This window comes from Nannospalax galili, unplaced genomic scaffold (assembly GCF_000622305.1).
Source record: "Nannospalax galili isolate Female #2095 unplaced genomic scaffold, S.galili_v1.0 scaffold3326, whole genome shotgun sequence".
Taxonomy (NCBI): domain Eukaryota; kingdom Metazoa; phylum Chordata; class Mammalia; order Rodentia; family Spalacidae; genus Nannospalax; species Nannospalax galili.
Window position 1 is genome coordinate 106,087 of NW_008354516.1, and position 21,925 is coordinate 128,011.

The window sequence follows — 21,925 nt, forward strand, 5'->3', positions numbered from 1 at the left end:
AGGCAATTCCCCAATTGAGGCTCCCTCAACCCAAGTGTGTCAAGTTGACACTAAAGCTATCCAGCACATAGCAGTAACAGCAAAAAAAAAAAAAGGAAAAAAAAATGTTTACTTTTCCTTAGAAGGACTTTGATTAATCACTTGGTGTAAGAAGAATCTGAGAGAGTAGATCAGGCAAATGGGTGTCTGTCTCCTTGACATTAGCAGATATTTGACTCAATATGGACTGAATTGATCTCGATTTAAGCAAAATCAAATCCTATCCAGGATGGCTTTTTGCAACCCTTCAGCTTGGAATTATTCTTTCACAGGGCAAATTTTCAAAGACAAACATTTCAATGATGAATTCATAAGCACCCGCATTTTTGCAGCTTCTATCATTCAGCAAGCAGCACCTTGGCAGGCAGGGTTATGTTAGGTCACCCTTATTTATAGTTCCTCTTTACTGTTGTGGTTACTATAGCAGCCATACTTATCATTTGTCATCTAACTGCAGTGTTCCATGCCCCACCCTTCACTGTTAGAGTGGCAGAATTGTCAGACCTGAGGAGAAAACAATTCACTTTTCTTTGCCTTTTCTTCAACTTTCTCTATACATTTCCATTACCTTTATTTGCCTAGCCTCTAATTTACCCTTACATTTTTTGAAATTACAATTTCCATTCCTTAAGAGTATATAGATTCGATTACAGTAAAGAATTTCTAGTTATTACAGTTTCTGAAATAGGCTCCAAAATCTAGTCGTGAGTGGGCACAGATGTGGGAAGGTGTGGTCCCTTGTTGCTTTCAAGGACGCGGCAATTTACTGTTCTAGCGCTTCTCAGAGAACTCTATTTACGGTGCAGGTGGCAGTGGGAATTAGTAAATTCCCGGTAGGTCAGTAATTGTGCCAGCAGCCACAGTGACTGGCACAGAATTTTGCGGAAGGCGCAGTCCTGCATACACCAATAAACACTGTTCAGAAAGAAAAAAAAAAAAAAAGCTTTCCTAACGTACTTTGTGTTTCCTGGGCGCTCCTCCCCGCCCCCTTCCTATTTTTCTGCATTGTCCTCCTCCTTCACGGGTGGGTCCTGGATGGACCCGCATCTCAGCTTCCTCTCGCCGGTGGGACTCGGAGTGGTACCCTCCAACCCGCTGCCGCGCCTGCGCACAGCGTCTTCTCGCGTGAACGCGCTGCGCTGAGCCCCCTGCACTCCGCCGACCCGGTGAGTGCCTGGCGTGGGCTAGAGTAGGCCAGGCTCCCGCCTTTTACCGGGCCGGGTACCGCCAGCTCCTTCGCAGCACATCCTTCCTCCCACCTTCAGGATCCGAGCCTCTGAGCAGTTAACCTTGAGGAACCCGGAGGAGGAAGATGCCTCCCGGAGGCACCGGAGCCGGGGGCGGGGCCAGGCCGGAACCCGGCCCACTCCAGCTCCCAGCCTCCCATTGGCTCGCGCGCCTGTTCATCTTCCCGGGGCCGCCGGCCGGTGCCACTTTCTCCGCTACCTCTGCGGCTGTGGGGCCGCCCCCGCCAGAACTAGCCGGAGCTGGCGCCGGCTGCCGGGAGCACGGAGGAGGGCAGGACGGGCGGTGCCGGGGCTGAGCATCCCAGGGCAGGCTGCAGCGCCGCGGCCTCCGCGTCTGCAACACCACCTGTCGCGGGCGAGGAGTCTGGTAAGGCGCGGAGCGGGCCGCCTGGCGCGGCGGGGCGGACGCGGGCCTCTCCGGACCGGCCCGGCAGCGGTGCGTGCGGCCCGAGCCCGGCGGATGGACAGCGGGGTGGAGGGAGGGGCGCACCAGGGCCAGTCCGATCCCCGGGGCCCTTCCTGTAGCTCTGCGTCGGGTTCCGGGCTGGCTGGTGACAGGACCCCCCCGCTTTCCGCCCAGGAGTGCTGCCCTGTGGCCTCCAGATCTGGAGCATCTCGGTGTCTTCTCCTCCCGCCCTGTGAAAGACCTGTTTTGTGTCTCAAAACCTCTTTGGCAAGATCTCTTTCTCAGCCGAGACCAGAGAGTGACAGGAATTGGGCTGTGTCCACATTCCTCATTTTAAAAGAAAGAGTTTCTGCAGGCAAGAAAGTTCCATGATTGGCGTGGTTCTGTCCATTCAAATGAAATGGCATCCTGTGCCCTAGGATTGGCAGGTGACTGACGCTCAGAACCAACCCCGGGGGTGGGGGGGTGCGTTTGTGGCTTTAGATTTGACTTACTTTTTTTGGTACTGAAGATCATTCTAGAAAATGTATATTGCTTGTGGTGAGAAGCGTGATGAAAATAACTGACCTCAACAGAAGTGCACCCTGACAAACAGGGTGTCCCTGGACCTACCCTCTTAAAGCTTGTGCCAATCACTTCTTAGGCAAAGCGTTTTTGCTTCTGCTGTGTTGGAATTGTTGATAATTGGCAGCGCCCTGTTAGAAATGGGCTGGGCACTGTTCTCTAAATGGTTGGCCTCAGAATAACCCTTTCAGCTTCGGGCTCTTATCACCCAGTATACCAATTAAGAAATGCTTTGGAACGAAAGGTAACTCTCTGAAGACCCGCAGTTTTTAAGTGAAGGCTTAAATTCAAACTCATGCTAGCTCCATAACTCTACTCCCTATTACCATGTATGTCCCTTAAGCATTTTTTATATTAAGCTGATTGCAAAGTAATAGAAAGTTTTATCTTTAATTTCTAAATATTCTGGAAGTTACACAAGAAAGTCATATCCCCCAATTAAAAAGTCAATACGTCTTTTGTATAATTGCTGTAAGTAGCTGATTATATATTGTATAATCTGTTACACAGTTTTCAGAAACACAAAAAAAGTTTCATTCTTTGAATATTGGGTTTTTAAGTAATCAGCTTTGAGCACTGATTTGTAAGCTCAACCTGACCCTTGCCGGGCTTGAAGCTATGAAGGCTTGAAAGTTAGGCACACGGGCCAGAAATGCTGATGTAGTGCTTTCTCACACATCGGTAGGAAACGGTGGGCAATGCTTTTGTAGAAGTTCTTCATTCTCTTGAGAGTAACATACTCCCCTTTAGTAGCTACTAATGAAAAAGAACTCTTATTAAGAGTTACATCCTTATAAGGAGTTTTTTTTGTTTTTCTTTTAGTGTATTAGGAAAATACATTTCAGAGTTATAAAGGAAAAGTTCAGTGTTTCAGAATTTTGTGCTTTTGTTTTATATTTTTTGACAGGGTATCACATAGCCCAGGCTGGTCAACCTTAAGCTCCTGCCTCTACTTCCTAAATGCTGGGATTATAGACCAGTGCCATCACACCTGGCTCATTTTAGAATTATTTTTGTAAGCTAAATGTGACTATGATACTGTTCATGCCTAATTTGTATTTAATTCCATTTAAAAAGCATCTACACTAATTTTTTTATAAAGTTAAACTAAAATTCTAATTTATAGTGAATTTTAGGGAAACTATATTGTAAGACAACTAACACTAAAACCGGTTAATTAATCTTAGGGAACAAAATTCACACAGAAATTACTTTTGATTGTGTAAAAATTGAATTATCTTGCTGAAATTTAACTAGGTTATTTGAAGTAATCATTTTGTTTATATGGATGTGTTTCTTTTGTTCACTTCATAAATTTCAAAAGTGAGGAATTATGCTGTTTCTGTAGCTACACGTTGACGGTGGTATTTTCTGTTGCCTGGATTTCTGTGCTGTTCATATTCACATTTTTGGTCTAGATAGAGATTGAATTTGAGGTTCCTCAAATGATAATTTTATTGTAGCCTCTTAATATGGATTTAATCACTAGAAAATGTTGATGCAAGAACTTGCTGGTATTTAGAATATAACTTCTGGGACTGGAGAGATGGCTCCGCAGTTAAAAGCACTGGCCGCTCTTGGAGAGGACCCGGGTTTGATTCCTAGGACCTACATGGTGGCTAATGACTGTCCATAACTCCAGTTTCACAGGATCTGACACCCTCTTCTGACCTCAGGCATTGCACCTACGTACATTCAGGCAATACACTCATACACATAAAATAAAAATAAAATATTTAGAATGTAACTTCTGACCATGTTAGCTAGAAGCAATAATACATAATGATTAGTATTTATACAGCACTTACAAGACACTGGGATAAGCATTTGTAGTGGATTATCTACTTTAAATCTTTGGGTAGAGGGGAAGCCCTGTACTGTTGAGTAGCTCTTGTTGCTTAGCCCCAGTTGAGTGATGCAAGAACTGCAACTTAGTGAGTTGACTTAACTCAGAATCAATTAGCTAGCAAATGGCAAAGCCAGGATTTACATCCAGGTGGCTTGACTTCCAGAGCTTGTCCCTAGCTTACTCTGCGTACCTGCCTCGGTATGTGTTTTACTGAATAAACCTTCAAGTCAAGCAAAGAAGCTTGTAGTGGTGATGAAGCTATAAGAACTTAAGATGCTTTGTGTACATATATGCCTTCATCCTGTAAAAGTTTTTCTTTTTCTTTGCCTTTGTGTATGTTGTACCTTTGCACTCAGATGTGGAGGCCAGAGGTTAGCCTCAAAATGTCTTTCTCAGTTACTTCTCTCACTGACCCTAGAACTCACCTTTGGCTAGACCAGCTGGCCTGAGCCCCCAGGATCCACCTGTCTCTACCCCCAGCACTGGAGTTACAGACACCACTGTAGCTGGCTTTTTACATGGGTCCTAGGGGTTTGAACTTTGCTCCTCATACTTCTACAGCAGGAACTTTACTCCCCAACCCTCCCTTATTTTATTGATGAGAAAACTGAGTATTTTTTTAAGAATATTTAGTTTTTACATGTATGAGTGCTTTGCCTGCATGTCTATAAGTGCTCTATGTGCTTGCAGTGCTTACAGAGGCCTGAAGAGGGCATCAGATCCGCTGGAACTGGAGTTAAAGACAGTTGTTAGCCACCATGTAGGTGCTGGGAACTGAACCCCAGTCCTCTGCAAGAGCAGCTGGTGCTCTTAACTGCTGAGCCATCTCTCCAGCTCCTAAAAATAGAATTCTGATGGAGTGGTTGGTTCCTAAATTGGACTTTATGAGCAAGTTTTTTATAAAGTATATATGTTGGGCTATTTGAGACTAGACATGAAGTTGTCAACTTCTCCCTAAATTAAGGACCTTCTTAAGCTGGGTATGGTGGCATACTCCTTTAATCCCAAGCATTCAGGAGGTAAAACAGGTGGATCTCTGTGAGTTCAAGGCCAGCCTGGTCTACATATCCAGTTCTAGGCTAGCCAGGACTGCATAGTAAGACCCTGTCTCAAAGGAAAAAAAAAGAACCTTCTTAAAAACTACAAATTCTACAACTTGGGAGGCAGGAGAATTGCTGTGAGTTTGAGACCATTCTGTTCTGTTTAGTGACTTTAAGGCCAGCCTGTGTTACATAGCAAAACTCTGCTTCTAAGACAACAAGAACAAAAACAAAATAATTAAAAAAAAAAAAAAAAAAAAGCCCACTGTTCCTTTCCTGTCTTAAAAGCTAGGACTTTTTTTTTAAACTACCAAAAAGGGAGAAAAGTCATAATAAAATACAACAAAGGACATCTTTAGTATTATGAATAATTATATCACATTGTCCTAGTTTTTGCTTATGTGGTCACAGACCAATGAAAACTAGACTAACACCAGTTCAGAGACTGTTTGGGATCACCAGGGTGACAACTCATTCTAAAGTGGTAATTATCTGAGTTCAGATTCAAGTCCAGGTCTGCCTAACTGCCAACTTGCTCATTACAGCAAGTCATGGCCTCGATGGTGAAAGGTGTCTAGGATTCTGGTCTCTAGTGAACAGCTGCTTTTCCAGGCCTAACTTTCTCCTATCTGCCCCCAGGGTGGCGGGGGCAGGGTCGTCTTCAGCAGTCTGTAGCCTTACAGTTACAGTATAAATACTGTTTGTAAATACCACCCAAAAAGGAACTTCTGCTTCCCAGTTCAAGAAGTTCTCTTTTTTATTAGATAGGGTGAATGGCCCTAGCCATAAGCAAAGAATAGGCATGCCCCTAAATCCAGGAAACTGTTTCTGAATATTGAGAATTAGAATATCTACCTTCTTTAAAATCTCTCATTTGAACATCACAGCTACCTATGAGGTAGATTTGACAGGTGGGGTTAACTTTTATTGTTCAGTCTAAATTCAGTATTTGGTAGTAAAAGGATTTTAACCAGGAGCTACAAGTAGGTTTCATATACCATATACTGATCCTAATTGCTGTTTGCAAAATGTTTTTTTTTAATTGCCTTTGATTAAAAAAATATGTTCTGGGGCCGGAGAGATGGCTCAGTGGTTAAAAACACTATTCTTGCAGAAGATCTGGGTTTGAATCCCAGCACCCACATGGCAGCTAACTGTAACTCCAGTTCTAGGGGATCCAATGGCCTCTTCCCTCCTCTGCAGGCATTGCACAACGTGGGTGCACTTACCTACCTGCGGACAATGCACACATACACATAAAATAATAAATAAAATTTTTTAGATGTTCTGTAACATTTTAGATTTGCCTACCTCACCAATGTACTACATCCATTGCCAACTTAATCTTTTGGTTTCAGTGTGGTAAACAGTGCTGTCTTCTTCTGGAAGAACCACACAAACATAGCTTCAGTTCTTGTGCTAAAACTTTTAAAAAATGGCAAAGCCAGAACTGTAGATCTTGTCTTCACTTACCTGAATGTTAGCTGTGCGGCTTTATTAATACTTGTTAACCTTGTTGAGAGTGGGAGGAGAAAGCTATTTGGTACATGGTTTTCTACCATTGTTGCTATAATTAATATTATTGATAGTATGGCATTGCTTAGGTATTTACTAAAAGTTCTAGAAACTCTGTGTATGAAGAATCCCTGCTTTACAGCCAGCTGCATCGTCTGCAGAACATTAGTAAATAGAAGTGACGTGGACCTCTATGTAACAGAATAATGAAGATCTGCAGAAGTCAGATTAAGTCATTTGAAATTTAAAATTGAATTCTCAGTGAGGAAGTCAGCAAGTTTGCCTGAAGTAGGCCTTATTTCTCATCTAGATTGTACATATTTAATAGATATCTAAATCATTAGAGTAAGGTAGTGAAGATAACTTGTAGGCACACAAAAAGTTGGGGAAAACATTGGAGCAAGCAGAGTACACACCTAAAAATCCCAGTACTTAGGAAGATTCCTAGTTCAAGGCCAGCCTGGGCTGAGCAGTGAGCCCCTCTCTCAGAGAAACAGAAGGGAGCTGGCTCCCTTCATTCTGAAGGTGGAGTCCTCAGCTAGACAAAAAGCCTATCTCATACATACACACAGAACAAAAAACTGATACATTATGTTAGCTATTAATATTTTTGCATATCTGCATGTAAAATATCTGAGAGAACAGCTTTAAGGAGGAAAGAGTTACTTTGGCTTACAGCTCCAGAGCTTCAGTCTGCAGATCATGGCTCCTCTGATTCTGGGCTTGTGATAAGGCAGAACCTGGCTGCCACAGTATCTGCAGAGGTGAGCAGCCTCTGCAGACAGGAAGCTAAGAGCCAGGAAGAGACAAACCTTGCTTGGTGAAGCTTTCAGAACCTCCCAGAATAGCACCACCAGTTAGGGATCAAGCAGGCAACACATAAGGAAAGGATTTAAGTACTCAGATCTCAACAGAAGCCTATTACGAATGTCTGCTTTTTAATTTAAAAACAATTGCGGAAACCTTGTGGGTCGCAGATGCCTTTAACTCCAGCATTTGAGAGGCAGAGGCAGATTGATTTCTGTGAGTTAGAGGCCAACCTGTTCTACATAGCAAGTTCCAGGCCAGAAAGGGCTATACAGTTGAGACCCCGTCTCAAAATAAAGCAGTTGAGGAGAGGGTAACGTTAGGTATTTTCTTCTTGTTTTTTTTCCTAAGCTACGAGTTGTAGGAGTTTCTGTCTTGTTTTTAATTCACAGCAGAGCCAATGTGATGGGGTAGGCTTGTAATCCCAGTACCCAGGAGGCAAGTTTAAGGCCAGCCTAGTCTTCATAGCAAGTTCCAGGTCAGCCAGAGCTACTTAGTGAGACCCTGACTGGGGTGGAGGAAGGGGACCACAAAGGAGAGCTATAAGAATATAGTAGTGGTAAAACAATGACTATTGAACATATTCTCTAAACTAAAAACACATGGACTACTGTAGATTTCAGTAGAAATATGAGAGCAATACTAACTTGAAGCCTCATTCTGTTCCAGGCATGTAGCAGGTCCTCAATAGATGACTCAGTAATTATAACAATTTTAAATCGAAAATGAATCAACTCACTTAAAAGTGGTTTATTAATCACCTGAGAGACTCTCCCTTCTTGACTCTAAAAACATAGTGATGTTAAATAAAATAGAAATAAGCACAGAGCCAAGTTTGAAAGTCTCCCACATGCTGGAATGAAGACCCTCCCAGCAGTGAGCTCGAGTTGAAGACAGATGTCTCATGGGTAGTCTGGGAGCAGTAAATATAAGTTGGGTGTGAAGTGTTTATTGCTCTTCGGGAGATGATGGATACTGATTTCCCAGACCCTGTTTACCATTAGGAACCAAAATTGCATGTACTTTGTAAGAATTAGGAGAGGTTTGTCTTCTCTATGATGGCCACTGGGAAATCTGTGCCCTCCCTAGGGTTGAGGTGAGTTAAGCCAGTCATCCCACAGCATAAATATTATCCTAAGTAAGCCTTCAGCTTACTTGAATTTGCGTTTGGAATTCTGTCCCCTAGATATGTATTCATTTAGAACATGAACTAATTTAGGAATGGGTCTTAGGCTGTAAATCCTCTGGATCTCCACAGAGGCCAATTTGAAACTGCCTCCAAAAGTTGGCATCTAGGGAGCACGCAACATGTAGGGAACCACTGCCAAAGATTGCTAATATTTTTCTAAGAAAATAACCGCATAGATACAAATTTTTGTCTCTTTCTTGGCATAATTTTTATCTAGTTACTAGAAATATTAGAATAATTTAGAAGGGTCTTGAGAAGCACTTTGAAATATTTAATGAAACCATAATTTTAAGTTTAAAACATGAATAGATGACTATAAAAAGGCTCAAATAGAAATATAGACTTAAAATAGTTAAAGGGGAAAAAAGGCATATCAGAAATAGGTAGCTAGGGCTGGGGATAGCGCTCTGTTGGTAGAGTGCTTGCCTAATACACAAGATGCTCTGGGTCCAGGAGATGGAGGCAGGAAGATCAGAAGTTCAAGGTCAGCCTGGAATATGAGAGTCCTGTCTAAAAAAAGAAAGGAAAGAAAGAGCTGTGAGAATTTAGGTTAGAGAAATTATTCAATTAGTAAATTTTTGTTTTGAAAAAGTGAGATTTAGCAGAAAAGAAAGGATCTATATTTTAAAAAATGAAGAAACAAAACCACCATAAGAGAAGTTTCAAGGACTGAAAAGTTTGGAACAAGAAAGGAAAATCAGATTAGAACCCTAGACAGTCACTGATAAGCAGAGTGAAATGCATAGGGCTTGTCAGTTTATATGAGCTTTAGTTGTTTTCAGCTAAATTAAGAGGTTTAACCTAGATGATATCTAACACTTGTAACTATAGTGATTCAAGGAAAATCTAAGTATGTAAATCTTGTAATTGGAGCAGTTATGTTTAAGGCTTATGAATTTTGTTCCATCTGTGTATTTTCCTATATCAGGGAGCTAGATGTGGTGGCTCATCCCTGTAATCCCACCACTGAGAGGCTGAGGCAAGTGGATTGCCTTGGTTTCTAGGTGAGGCCAGGACTACAGAATGATTCCATTTTTTAAAGAGAAGAGGGGCGGGTGGGGAGACTAAAACAAACTACCCCTAAATGATGTAGGAGGGGAGAGGGGACTTGTTGGAAGAAGGGCTGGTGAGGGTACGAGGAGAATGAGAGAGACAGAGACAGAGACAGTCCAGGGTCATAATTACATATTTGGGTAGGGAGTGCTATATGAATATGAAGTGCCTCTGGTGTCTGTCTTTGTTCCTTGCATAGAGCTAAAACCCTTGGAGTGATAGAATGTCTTGTTCTTGATTAGCCCTTTGAGCACCTCATTTTATGCTAATGAGATAACTGGGTGGAGCTCCAGGGTAGGGCTGGTCACCTCAGTGAATTGAGGATTGGAACTTTCAGCCTCAGCCTTGACCCCTGGGAAGGGTGGGGCTGCATGTTAAACTCATGATCTCTTGAATAAGATTTTGTGTGCTCCTGGGTTACCAAGTACAAGAGAGAAAGCAATGTGCTCTCCTCCACCCTCCATCTTCACGTCCACCCACCCACCTTGCACTATACATCTCTTTATCTTGCTGTTCATCTACATCCTTTCATATCCTTTATAAAAGATAAGTAAATGTAAGTAAAGTTTTTCTCTTGAGTACTGTGACACATCCTAGCAAATTATCAAGCCCATAATGAAGCTGGCTAAATTTTTTTTAGGCCACAATCTACTACTTGGAGTTGGCAACTGGAGTGGGGCCAGTCTTGTGAGTCTGGGTCCTGGGGGTCTTACACTGACTCTGGGTAGTGTCACAGTTGAATTGACTTTCAGGGCATCCCTTGGTATCTGCTGGAGAATTGAGTAGCATAAGCCCTTGTACACATCTGGTGAGTCATGTGTTGTACTGGAAGTGTAGAAGGAAAGCAACTGTCTTCACAGATTGGTGTCTGAAATGTTATGTGAGGAGAGTGAAAGAATTCCTTTACAGATAATTTTGTTCCTTAGTGTTTCTGTAGACAGTGGATCCGTTAACTAGGGCAGGAAGTACAGTGCTTGTTTCAAGGGTGGGAGGCAGGGAAAATGGAAACTTCACTGTTCTCTTAGCTACTCTAGTTTCTATTCTCAGCATATAAATACATGAGATGAACTCTTAAAGGTAAATTTAAAACAGAAAAAAACACTCTTTGATTCTCTAGGTCTTGCTATCTCCAAACATTAAATTTAGATATTTTTTGGCTTTTCAGGTCATGTATAAATTTATTCTCCCTAAAATGTTGGAATGAGGGCTGGAGAGATAGCGCAGAGGTTAAGAACACTGTTCTTGGAGAAGACCTAGGTTCAAATTCCAGCACCCGCATGGCAGCTAACAACTGTCTGTAACTCCAGTTCCAGGGGATCCAACAGCCTCTTCTGACCTCCACAGGCATTACATGACAGGGGTACGCTTAACCTACATGCAGGCAATACACACATACACATAAAATAAAAATAATATATTTTTTTTAATGTTTGGAATGAGCCCAAATTCCGTGGAGTAAAGCTGAAAGTCACAGACAGCTTCTGTCCTTTCTCTTTCATTGTCTTTCCAGAAATTTGTGCATGCATTTATATGTATCAATTTGTAAATGTAGTTTAAAAACCTGTTATGTTGTATGCGTACAGTGCACATATTTACTCTTTTCACTAAATGTTTTTCTCATTTTTCCCCCCCTCTAAAGAAATTATAGTTGCCTTTGAAGTTTTGATTGCTGGTTAGAACTGACTCATTCATACATGGTCCTGGGAGGAATTTGAACTGCATTTATGAGGATGTTGATTGATAGTGTTCTCTCTCTGTGTCTTTCTCTTCCTGTTCTTCCCACATTGTACTTTGTCAGCTTTTCTTAAGACCCACACTTAATTCTTCAATTTTTTCCTTGAAGTTGAACCCTTCTATCTTGGCCTGGCTCTTTGTACAATGATTTTTCTGTTTTTCAGAGAGCATAAAACCATTCAGATCATTCACACATTGTTTTCATTGTATTCCCCACCATGCTTTGACTTTAAAGTTACTTGTATTCATGACAGGCATCTGTGGCAATGTTGAAAGTCTCCAGCCTTGCCTGTCACAGCTATGTGTTGGTGGAATACCAAGCCTTATACAAATGCCCTTGAAACAATGTTAGCACATTTCTTCTGAGGTTTGGTGGATGGCAGAAAACAGTTTCAACATAGTTTCTTGCAAAATAGAGTATTTTAGTGTCTAGGAATAAATGATCAGCAATACTCATAAATAAAAAAAATTGGGGGGGAGGGTCTTTTTGAGACAGGGACTCCCAGTAGCCCCAGCTGTCCTAGAACTCACTATGTAGACCAGGCTGGCCTCGAACTCACTGCCTACCTCTGCCTCCCGAGTGCTGGGACCAAAGGTATGCACCACCACACACACACCCCCCCCCCGCCAATTTTTTTTTTTTAAGATTGGGAAAAACCCAAGACAATCTTGAAACGCTTTGAAGCCAGTGTCTTGTCTGATGATAAAATTTAAAGTGTGGGCACATTTTTCTTTAGAAAAATCCCATCACTTCAGCCTCTCCTGTTGGAAGCACCAGGAGAAACAAAACCTGGGAGAGTAATAGAACTCTCAGTTGTCTTTGTAACTTTTGTGTAAATCTGGGATTAAAAGCTGATTTTAAAAGCCATAATTTAGATGCTTCTTTAGGTGTTTTTCTAGTTGGTCAAACTGTTTTTGTAAAGAGACACAATCTTGCAGTACACATGCTTGACTTTGTTAAGCAGTCCTTTGGTTTTGAAGTTCTACTTAGAGAAGCTCTTCCTCTTTGGAATGAAGTTTAAAAAGTGGAGTCAAAAGTCCTAAAGGTCCATGTTGCAGCCTTCTGTTTCTGGTTGTCCAGGGCTCCCCCAGGTCTGTGATACAATTAAATCATGACTCCAGCATTTGCTAGCATACTTTGAAGCTACTGGGTAGATTTCTTTTAAATTTTCTTTTGAAATAATTTTAAAAGATGAATTTTATACATGTATCATATCCCTTTGCCCCTTTAAACTTTGTAATGTGTATTCAGAGCAAGAGTATCTCACCTGTGGGTCTGTATTACATTGTTGCTGCTGTGACCAATTCCTGAAAGAAAGCAAACTAGGAGGGGAAGGGTTTATTTTGGTCCAAGGTAGGGAAAGCATGGCAGAGTTCATGGCAACAGGAAGAGCTGGTGGCTGGGATTCCACATAGGGCACCAAGGAAGCAGAGAGAGAGATGAAGGCCAACTTCACGTTTTCCCCCTTTTTGTGCAGTCCAGGACCCCAGCACATGCTGTGTTGTCACCCACATTCAGGGCTCGTCTTCCTTCCTTAAAACTTCTCTGGAAGTGCCCACATAGGTATATCTCCTTGGGGATTCTAAATCTAGTCAAGTTGACAGTGAAGGGTAATTATCAGTTACCAAATTCAGAAAATGTAAAGTTACAGGCCACCTTTATGCCATCTGTAGTGTGTCTCCCTGCTTGTCAGTTGCCTTAGTAATGTTCTTTAAAACAAAGCATTCTTTCTAATGTACAGTAAGCATTCTAAATATGCTTTAAAAAAATATTTTACTTACAGTCGAGTCCCAAGTCTTCAAAGCAAGATATTTCTGATCTTTCTATAATTTAGCTGTTCAAGATATATGTAATCTTCATTTTCCTAATAAGGCAGTTCTTTAATTTAAAAAAATTATTTATTTGTATTTTTATGTATATGACTGTATTGCCTGCATGTATGTAATGCCCAAGGAGGTCAAAAGAGGGTGTCAGATCCCCTGGAACTGGAGTTACAGACGATTGTTGCCATGTGGATGCTGGGAATTGAACCCAGGTCCTCTCAAGAAGAGCCAGTACTCCTAACTGCTGAGCCGTCTCTCCAGCCTCCTAAATCTGCTTTTGAGGACTGATAATATACTAACATGCAGTTCTGCATGTGTCTCATCAGCACTTTTTTTTCCAGGTGGAGAAAAAAATGTTTTCCAGGTTAAGAGCCGTGGCCACTCCCTGTACTTCAACATGCCGACATTTGCACCTGAAGGAGAAAGGCAAGCCACTCATGTTGAATCCAAGAACAAACAAGGTGAGTAACAATAACACCAGTGTAAGTTTTCTCTCTTCCTGGTAAAGGTTTGATATCTTGACACGGTATGGAATTTTTGTATCTGGTAGCTGTATACTAAGACATTTCAACATTTGTTTTCTCTGTATCTACATGAGCTTTTTGTTCTCCATATGACAAAAATCATGGCTGTTCTGTACCTCCAAAGTTTTACTTTTCACAACTTTTACCACCAGAGAAGACTTGACTACTTCGTAGTTCTAACAAAATGCAAAACAGCAGCATCAGAGCACCTCAGAATAGTACAATAGACAGGACTCTGGGCAAGGTAGGGGATATAGATTTGACTAGCTTGAAGCAGAGTCTCACTCTGGGCCAATCAGTTAGGCTTTGAAGGGCCAGGTCAAAAATGTGAAATGACCTTTATTCAAAGTCCAGTCCACCCAACTTGTACCCATCTCTTTAGATATAACATTGCACATATTTTTGCCCATTAATTAGACAGATGCTTCAAAGGTGAAAGACCCTTGACTTTTTAAAATTATTATCACTGTTAGGACAGAATGATGGACAGTATTGAGATCCAGTCATAACTTCATCCTTTTTTTAAAGCTGGATTCAATAGGCAAATCCTGTCTGTGTGTAGTGGTAATGTTAAATACTCAACAATATTGAGAGGGCTGGACCCTCCAATGTTGTTCCAGCTCTAGTTTTGTGCTTTATTCACTGCATGACTGTGGGCACTTGAATAAATCCTCAAATAGCCTACCTGGTATCATCTGAAAACATGCCAAGAATAGTAGTAGTTGTTTCATAATGTTGTCTGTGTAGAGAATAAAAAAAGACTTTTGACATGCTTTGCACAATGTTTGACATGTGGTTAAAACATTCATAAACAATGGCTAAAGGAACAGTTCAGTGGTAGACTTGCATGCTTAGCATGTTCTTGGGTTCAGTCCTCAGCATCACACAAAAAAGGACATAAATAAAATATAACTTTGGGTGTGCGTGTGTGTGTGTGTGTGTGTGTGTGTGTGTGTACATATATATGGGTGCCTGTGCTTGTGCAGAGGGTGGAGGATGACCTCAGGTGTCACTCCTCAGGTGGGGCCATCAGTTTTTAAAAAATTATTTTTATTTTATTGAGAATGGTGCATTCAGATTAAATAATTTAATTTTTAAAAATTAAAAGAACTTCCATAAATTTTTTTCAATCCCATTTTTCTTTCTTTATGGGAGGAAAACAATGCACTGCATAGTATACCAAGTTTTTGGGAGTCAGGGGTATTTGGCCCCAGAGTACACCTCATTTCAGCATCATGATACTTCCCACAGTGAGCTGTGCAAGCTGCAGGCTAAAAGAAACATGTGAAGACATCCTGAACCCTTCTGATGTTGCTGTATCTCTCCAAATCCTGTATGCTCTTCAGCATGCAGCTCATTCATAATCCAGGCCTGGAGATGCGGTGTCACAGAAGAACTCCGACATAGTATGCTGGACACCCAGATTCAGTTCCAGCACCATTGAACAAGCAAAACCCAGCAACACAGTTCTCCAGCAGAACCTTTTCCTACCACCATACACTAGAGCAGTTACTCCTTTCTCTGACACCCTGTAGCAGTTTTTAATCCTGCTGGTCCTATGGCAAATAGCCAATCTGTGTTGCTTTGTACTACCTTTCATGTCTTATGTTGTATTAGAATCATTGGTATTTAAGTTTCCATGAGTTTACATCTTTTCTGAGTATATTTCCTACTTGTTTTGGGCAGTACTATTCAGCTACTTTGTATCTTTTTCAATGTCTTGGCTATAATAGCTATTTGGTAACTATGTTAGATTTATATTTTTAAAATTTTGTGTGTGTATGTGTGTATTTTGTGTTGTGTATCTGTGAGCATGAAGGTCCGAGGACAACTTTATGAAGTCAGTTTTCTCCTTCCACTCTCATGTACTTTCCACGGGCAAGTGCTTTTACCTGCCAAGCCAACTAACTCATTGCCCCTCAAGAGATTTCTTAAGAAAACATCCTGTAGCTGGGTGTGGTGGCCCACACCTTTAAGCCCAGAATTCCAGAGGCAGAAGCGGGTGGACCTCTAAGATCAAGTCCAGTCTGATCTACATAGTGAGTTCCAGACCAGCTGGGCTACAGGGAGACCCTGCCTGGGGTGGGGGTGGGGGATGAGAATCAAACATCTTGCACCATCTTTTTGAGATTGATTGTGTTCATGACAATCAGGCCTAGACCTGGGTTCTTTGCAGTAACAGATCATTCTGTGTGATTTTGCATATTGTGGGGTACATCATTATCCTTATGGTGTTTTTGTTTCACCAGCCTCAGTGATTCAGACCCCATTTACTTCATCAGATTGCAATTAAAAAAAAAAAAAAGACACCAGCCAGGCATGGTGGCACACGCCTTTAACCCCAGCACACGGGAGGCAGAGGCAGGCGGATCTCTGTGAGTTCAAGGCCAGCCTGGTCTACCTAGTGAGTTCCAGGACAACTGGGGCTACAGAGAGACCCTGTCTCAAAAAGACAAAAAAAAAGGAAGAAAAACCCTGTAAAGTTATTTTAGATACTGTAAAATACTCTGTGAGTTACTATTTTCTTCGGGTATAATTTATAATGATATAATTTAGCACCAGTGACCATAGGGTTATTATTGAGTACTGTTCCTTATTTTGACATTGTAAGTCATGTCGTGTTACCTAAGTATTTGGTAATTTCCTAATCCTTGACATATTATTCTAACTACTGTCAGGGAAAGACTGCAAGGGGCCTCTTATTTGCCACTCCTCACCCCCAACATACACACTTACATGTTTACATTTCTGATTAAGAGATTTTTTTTAACATTTTAAATTTATTATTGTGTGATGTGTATGTGTGAGTACACCTGTGCATAGCACATGTATGGAGGTCAGAGGACAACTTTGTGGAGTTAGTTTTTTACCACCTTTACACGGGTTCAGGTGTTGGAATTCAAGCCCAGCTTCACACAGTAAGCACCTTTACATGCTGAGCCATCTCCCCCATCCTGATTAAGAGATTGTTTTTAATCAGTATTTGTGGGGGGTTCGAGCCAGCAACCCCCACACAGTGATGATTGGGGATGAGTAAGCATGCCGTTCGCCCCCACGCCACCCCCAGTACCGGGAACACTCAGGTGCAACAGGGAGCCTAGTTAAGCAGGGACTCATTTATTGCAGGTGTTACAGAGCTTATAAAGGCACCTGGAAATCCCCCCTCCCCCCTGAGGGTGTATCTTAAGGATGGTCACGCACTGATCATGCACCACGTATTCTTCAGACTTTCAAAGTAAGCCAGGCTGCGCCCCAGTAACTTCCTCTCAGACTTCTGCAAGGTGGGGCCTTTAGGTCCCCACAAGTATTGATTATGCTGATATGTTAGTTTTCTGTCACTATAACAAATGCCTGATATAATCAATCAACTGGTTTATTTTTTTTATGGGTTTTGTGTGTGTGTGTGTGTGTGTGTGTGTGTGTGTATGTATGTGTGGTGGGGCCTCACTCTGTAGCTGAGGCTAGCCTCCAACTCATCATTCTCCTGCCTTGGTCTCTTGAGTGCTAGGTTTAAAAGCAAGTACCACCATGCCTGACTGGAGATAATCAGTCTGTAAAGAAAAAAAAGTTGAGGACTCATAGTTCTAGAGGTTTAGTCCATTGTCATTTAGCCCTGCTGCTTTGGGGCAAGTCGGGGAGTGTCATAGAACAAAGATGTTGACTTCATATCTAGGACAATAAAAAGACAAAAGTGGAAATCAATACCTCACAGTCTCCTTCATGGTCAGCCACCCTGCCCACCCAACCACAAGTGACCCAAAGACCCTTGTGTTCAGTCCCACCTTTTATATATCCACTATCTCCCAGTAGTGCCACTCACTCCAGGGAACAAGAGTGTCACACATGGGCCTTTGAAGAATATTTAAGATCAAAGCAGTAGCATTCCACTCTGACCTCTAAAGGCTTGTGCCCATTTTTATACCACATGCAAGGTATAGTGAGTCCATCTCCAAGAGTTTCCAGTTGTTCCACTGTTGCTTAAATGTCTAAGTCCAAAGCCTCCTCTAAGACTCAAGACAAATTCTGTGAAAATAAAAGGAAAGTAACATACTCTTAAGATATACAGTAGTAAGGTTTAAGCATTTCTGTTTGAAAAAGGAAGACTAGAGGCATAGAAAGGAAGGATTGGGCCAAAGCAGGACCAAAACTCCACAGAGCAAACATTGAATCCCACATCGATGTGTGTCCAGCATTCACTTGGCTGTATGTGGGCTTCCAGGGGTGAGGCAGTCCATCTAGAGCCGTCCTATCTGCAGTCCTCCTCCTGGCCTCTCAGACTGGCTTTGCACACTGCCTACATCTTCCTTTGGCAGATACTCTGGTTCTTGGCATCTGTTTTCCTTCTGACTCCTTCACACCTTTAACTTTGCTCTCACAGCTCTACGTGTTGCCCCTGTCATGGCAGGGACTCTGAACCTGCCATACCTGGTCTGGCTTCCAGCCTTTCGCCTGGAATCTCAGTGGATATCTCCATTGCTATATAACTTGAATTCTGCATATCCAAAAAAAAGAGCATAGTGCAGTTGACCCCACAGCTTATACTAAGTATAATACATAATACTTAGAAAAAAATTAGGATAGTCTTTGTAGCTCAAGCTAGTCTTTAAATTTATGGTCCTCCTGCCTCAGCCTCTCATACTAAGATTACAGGTGTGCACCATCATACATGGCTTCTTACGGTGGTAGATGTTTCTCTTTCTTCTGATTCTTCCTCTTTTTCTTCCTGCCCCAGCACTGAGGATCAAACCCAGAGCCTTGCACATGCTAGGCAAGCCTCTGCCACTGAGCCGCATCTCCAGCTCTACTCTGTAATGGTATTTAAGTCTGTATTTCCCTGTGTGTATGTCTGATGAAGTCTCTGGTAGTCAGCTAATGATTAGGCAGAGACATAAATATCTGGAATCAAAACCAGTTAGTCTCCATGCTTTGTGAAGTGGTCTGTATGCATCCACATGCTTGCCTCCATCACTCAGGTGGCAGTTAACAACTAATGCATCAGCCTTCACTTCCTGATTGTGCAGTTAACTATACATCAGCCTTCACTTCCTGTTCCTGCAGAGCCTCCAGGTCAGCTTAAGGCCCTTTCAAGTCTTAGTTAATTTCCAGGACTAAGAAAAGAGTTGATTCTGATTATTTGGCCAGTGTTTTATCCTTTTTATGGAGGGAAAAATTTTGAGAAATCCATAAACATTTTTGCTGGGATCATTTTAATTTACCTCATAGCTAAAAACCAGAAATTGAGTATTTTCTGGTACAGTATTTTGTTGATTTCATTTATAATATGCTAAATGAATCTTATGTATGGATTTCATTTATGTTACATGCATACATATATATATTTTTTAAATATGTGGTTTCATGAGAGTTTTCTAAACATAAATGGGTTAACAGTATGCTTTGATTTGTGACTTGATCGCCCCTTATGTCTCGAGGATCTTTCTGCTATTATATGTACTTTAGATACATTTAACTTTTCTGTAGTATTTCATGGTTTGGATATACAATAGGGTCCTATTGCATAGTTGATGGACTTTTAGTTTTTAATAGCCAAGAGAACTAGGAACAGTTTTACTACTGGCCTCTGTATAGACCTCTGTATTCCCTTTCTGGATATTTCTCTGGGATGGCTATCTGTAAGTCATATTACTTCACTGGAAAATATGTGCACTAAAATGTTTAAGTGTACTTTGAATTTTCCTTCCAAGAGCCTCACTAGTTTACATTCTAGGTGGTGGTGTCTGTGAGAAGTAACTTTTTAAAAAATTATTTATTGAGAATTTCATACATGCATATAAGGTGTTTTGATCAAATCCATGCCCACTCCCTCTCCATCTCCTCCCATATCCCCGCGTCACTTTTCTGATAACTTCAGGTACTCTTTCTTCTTCTTTTATTATTTTTTTAATGGGGCTTTTGGCTACTCTAACATTTCCCCCTCTGAAGAGATAACCCTAAAATCTTTTAAGGATTACATAAAAGCTCCCAAATACTTTTGATATTTTTGGCCTTTGGCAATGGAGTATGTTGCTAAGAGGCCCAAGGACATTGTTTTAGCCAAGAAACTGGTTACTTTTCCTAGCCAATTCCTACCTCCTATTCTTATCACACCATCCTCTGAAAAGGTTACCCAACTTGCAGATAGACAATTGGGACACAGACCGCTCTGGCTTCTACCATGCTGAACAGGGATGCAGGTTGAGGTAATTGGAGTACCCCTTCAGTGGGTCTATCTAAAAGACTCCCAGATTTCTTAACTCTTATCTGTAGGGGGAAAAGAAAGTTCTTGAATTGTGACTAGGAGATGTGAAGGAGAAGTAAAGGCAATAGTAATTAGCATTACAAGTTCTAGACAGGGAACTAGAAAAAAGAACAGGGCAATTTTCAAATGTTCATTTGAGAGTTCATTGGAGAGTCTTGACAAGGGCCTCCAAAAGCATCCCTCTATTGGGTTCGTTCTCATTTTTCTTTTGTCTTCCAAGATTGGACTAGTTGGCTGGGAAGAGTGGCTGGATACTCAGGTGAGGGTCCAGTGACCCTGCTTTCTTTTCCCCTTAGAGACAAGAGTTATACAATTCGGGAGTCTTTTAGATAGACCCACTGAAGGGGTACTCCGTTTGCCTCCCCCTGCATCCCTGTTCAGCATGAAAGAAGCCAGAGTAATCAATGAGAAATAATTGTCTAAATAACTTTTTATATTGACTTAAGCTTAATGTCCAGGAAGTGTAATCCTTTGAACTCTTAAAGAAATATACTGATGACTTTACTTGTTGGTTATATTTTCCTTTTGGGTGTTTAAGACCATTCAGTTGGCCCAAATAAATCAATTTACTTTTACACTTAAGGTTGTTTGAGGATCTGTTCCTTGGGGGTCACATGGGCTTGGGAGGAGCCCCTGACTCCTTACTTTTACCAATTCCATCTATGTGAAGATAATCGTCAAAGGTCCTGCTCGACCATGTCTGGCTTCACTTGGAAGCATAAATGAGATGTTTCTCCTCTTTGAGTTGACCCTCCTCTTTGTAGACTGGACACTGGTTCAAGTCCATCTGGTGGGGTTTCCATGACCTCCCTGAACAAGACGACAGGTGACTCACCACAGTTACAGGACATTTTGAGAAATACTCCATAGTCCCCTGGAACTTAGTCGACCTTGGAGGGCAAGGGGCAAAAACTGTCCTTTAAGTCCCTCTGACTAGATGAGAAGTAACTTTTTTTACAAGCTCATTAATACTGGATGTCATCAATCTTAAAAAGTTTTGAAAGTCTCAGAAAATGTATTTTGGTGATTTTCAGAATCATCTTAAAGGCAGTACCATTGCTATTAGAGTCAGTACTGACTTTAATTCTTTATCTCTCTTTAGGGAATGGCATTTACATTACAGGAACGACAAATGCTTGGTCTACAAGGACTTTTACCTCCTAAAATAGAGACCCAAGATATTCAAGCCTTACGATTCCACAGAAACTTGAAGAAAATGAGTAGCCCTTTGGAAAAGTAAGAGTTGATTGTATGTTTAGTTTTTTAATTGATACTGATTAGAAAAAACTGAGTTTGTTTTTATGGCATGAGAAATGCACTGTTTCTCCGTAAAGTTTGTGCTTTTATCAGTTTACCCCTTTCGCAGTGATTGTCTTCTCTTCCTTTAGTGACCACTTACTAATGCCCACTATTTTAGTAGAAAGCAATTTTGTGCTAAAGATAATTAGTTCCATCCACATTTCACACATGAATAGAACATTAGGAACATGAAGTATCATCTGATTTGTGCACATTTTATTCAACAGCTTTTAATTAATTTATTTTTATTTCACACGTATGAGTGTTACGCCTGCATGTGTGTAAATGCACCGGTGCCATGCAATGCCATCTTTCTCAATAGCTTTTTTTGATCACCTACTTTGTGTTAGTTCTGCTGTTAGGTTTGGAGACAAGGAAGTCCAAGAATGAGGGGCCACATCCAGAGAGAGCGTGTTTTGCCAGTGGAGACTATGGATTCTTTTTTTTAATGTTTTATTTATTTTTTAATTTCATGTGTATGCGTGTATTGCCTGCATGTAGGTACATGCACCCGTGTTGTGCAATGTCTGTGGAGGATAGAAGAGACTGTCGGGTCCCCCAGAACTGGAGTTATAG

General features: G+C 41.4%; 1 protein-coding gene across 1 annotated transcript in view; it reads left to right on the plus strand.

The window, feature by feature from the left end:
* The first annotated feature begins 667 nt into the window (after positions 1-667).
* Positions 668-21,925, plus strand: part of Me2 (malic enzyme 2) — a 65,006-nt gene continuing 43,748 nt past the window's right edge. The window contains exons 1-3 of the mRNA XM_008851719.3: positions 668-1,653; positions 13,609-13,728; positions 21,153-21,286. Of these exons, the coding sequence (XP_008849941.1) occupies positions 13,621-13,728; positions 21,153-21,286 (242 nt within the window). The 5' untranslated portion in view covers positions 668-1,653; positions 13,609-13,620. The remainder of the gene's footprint in view (positions 1,654-13,608; positions 13,729-21,152; positions 21,287-21,925) is intronic.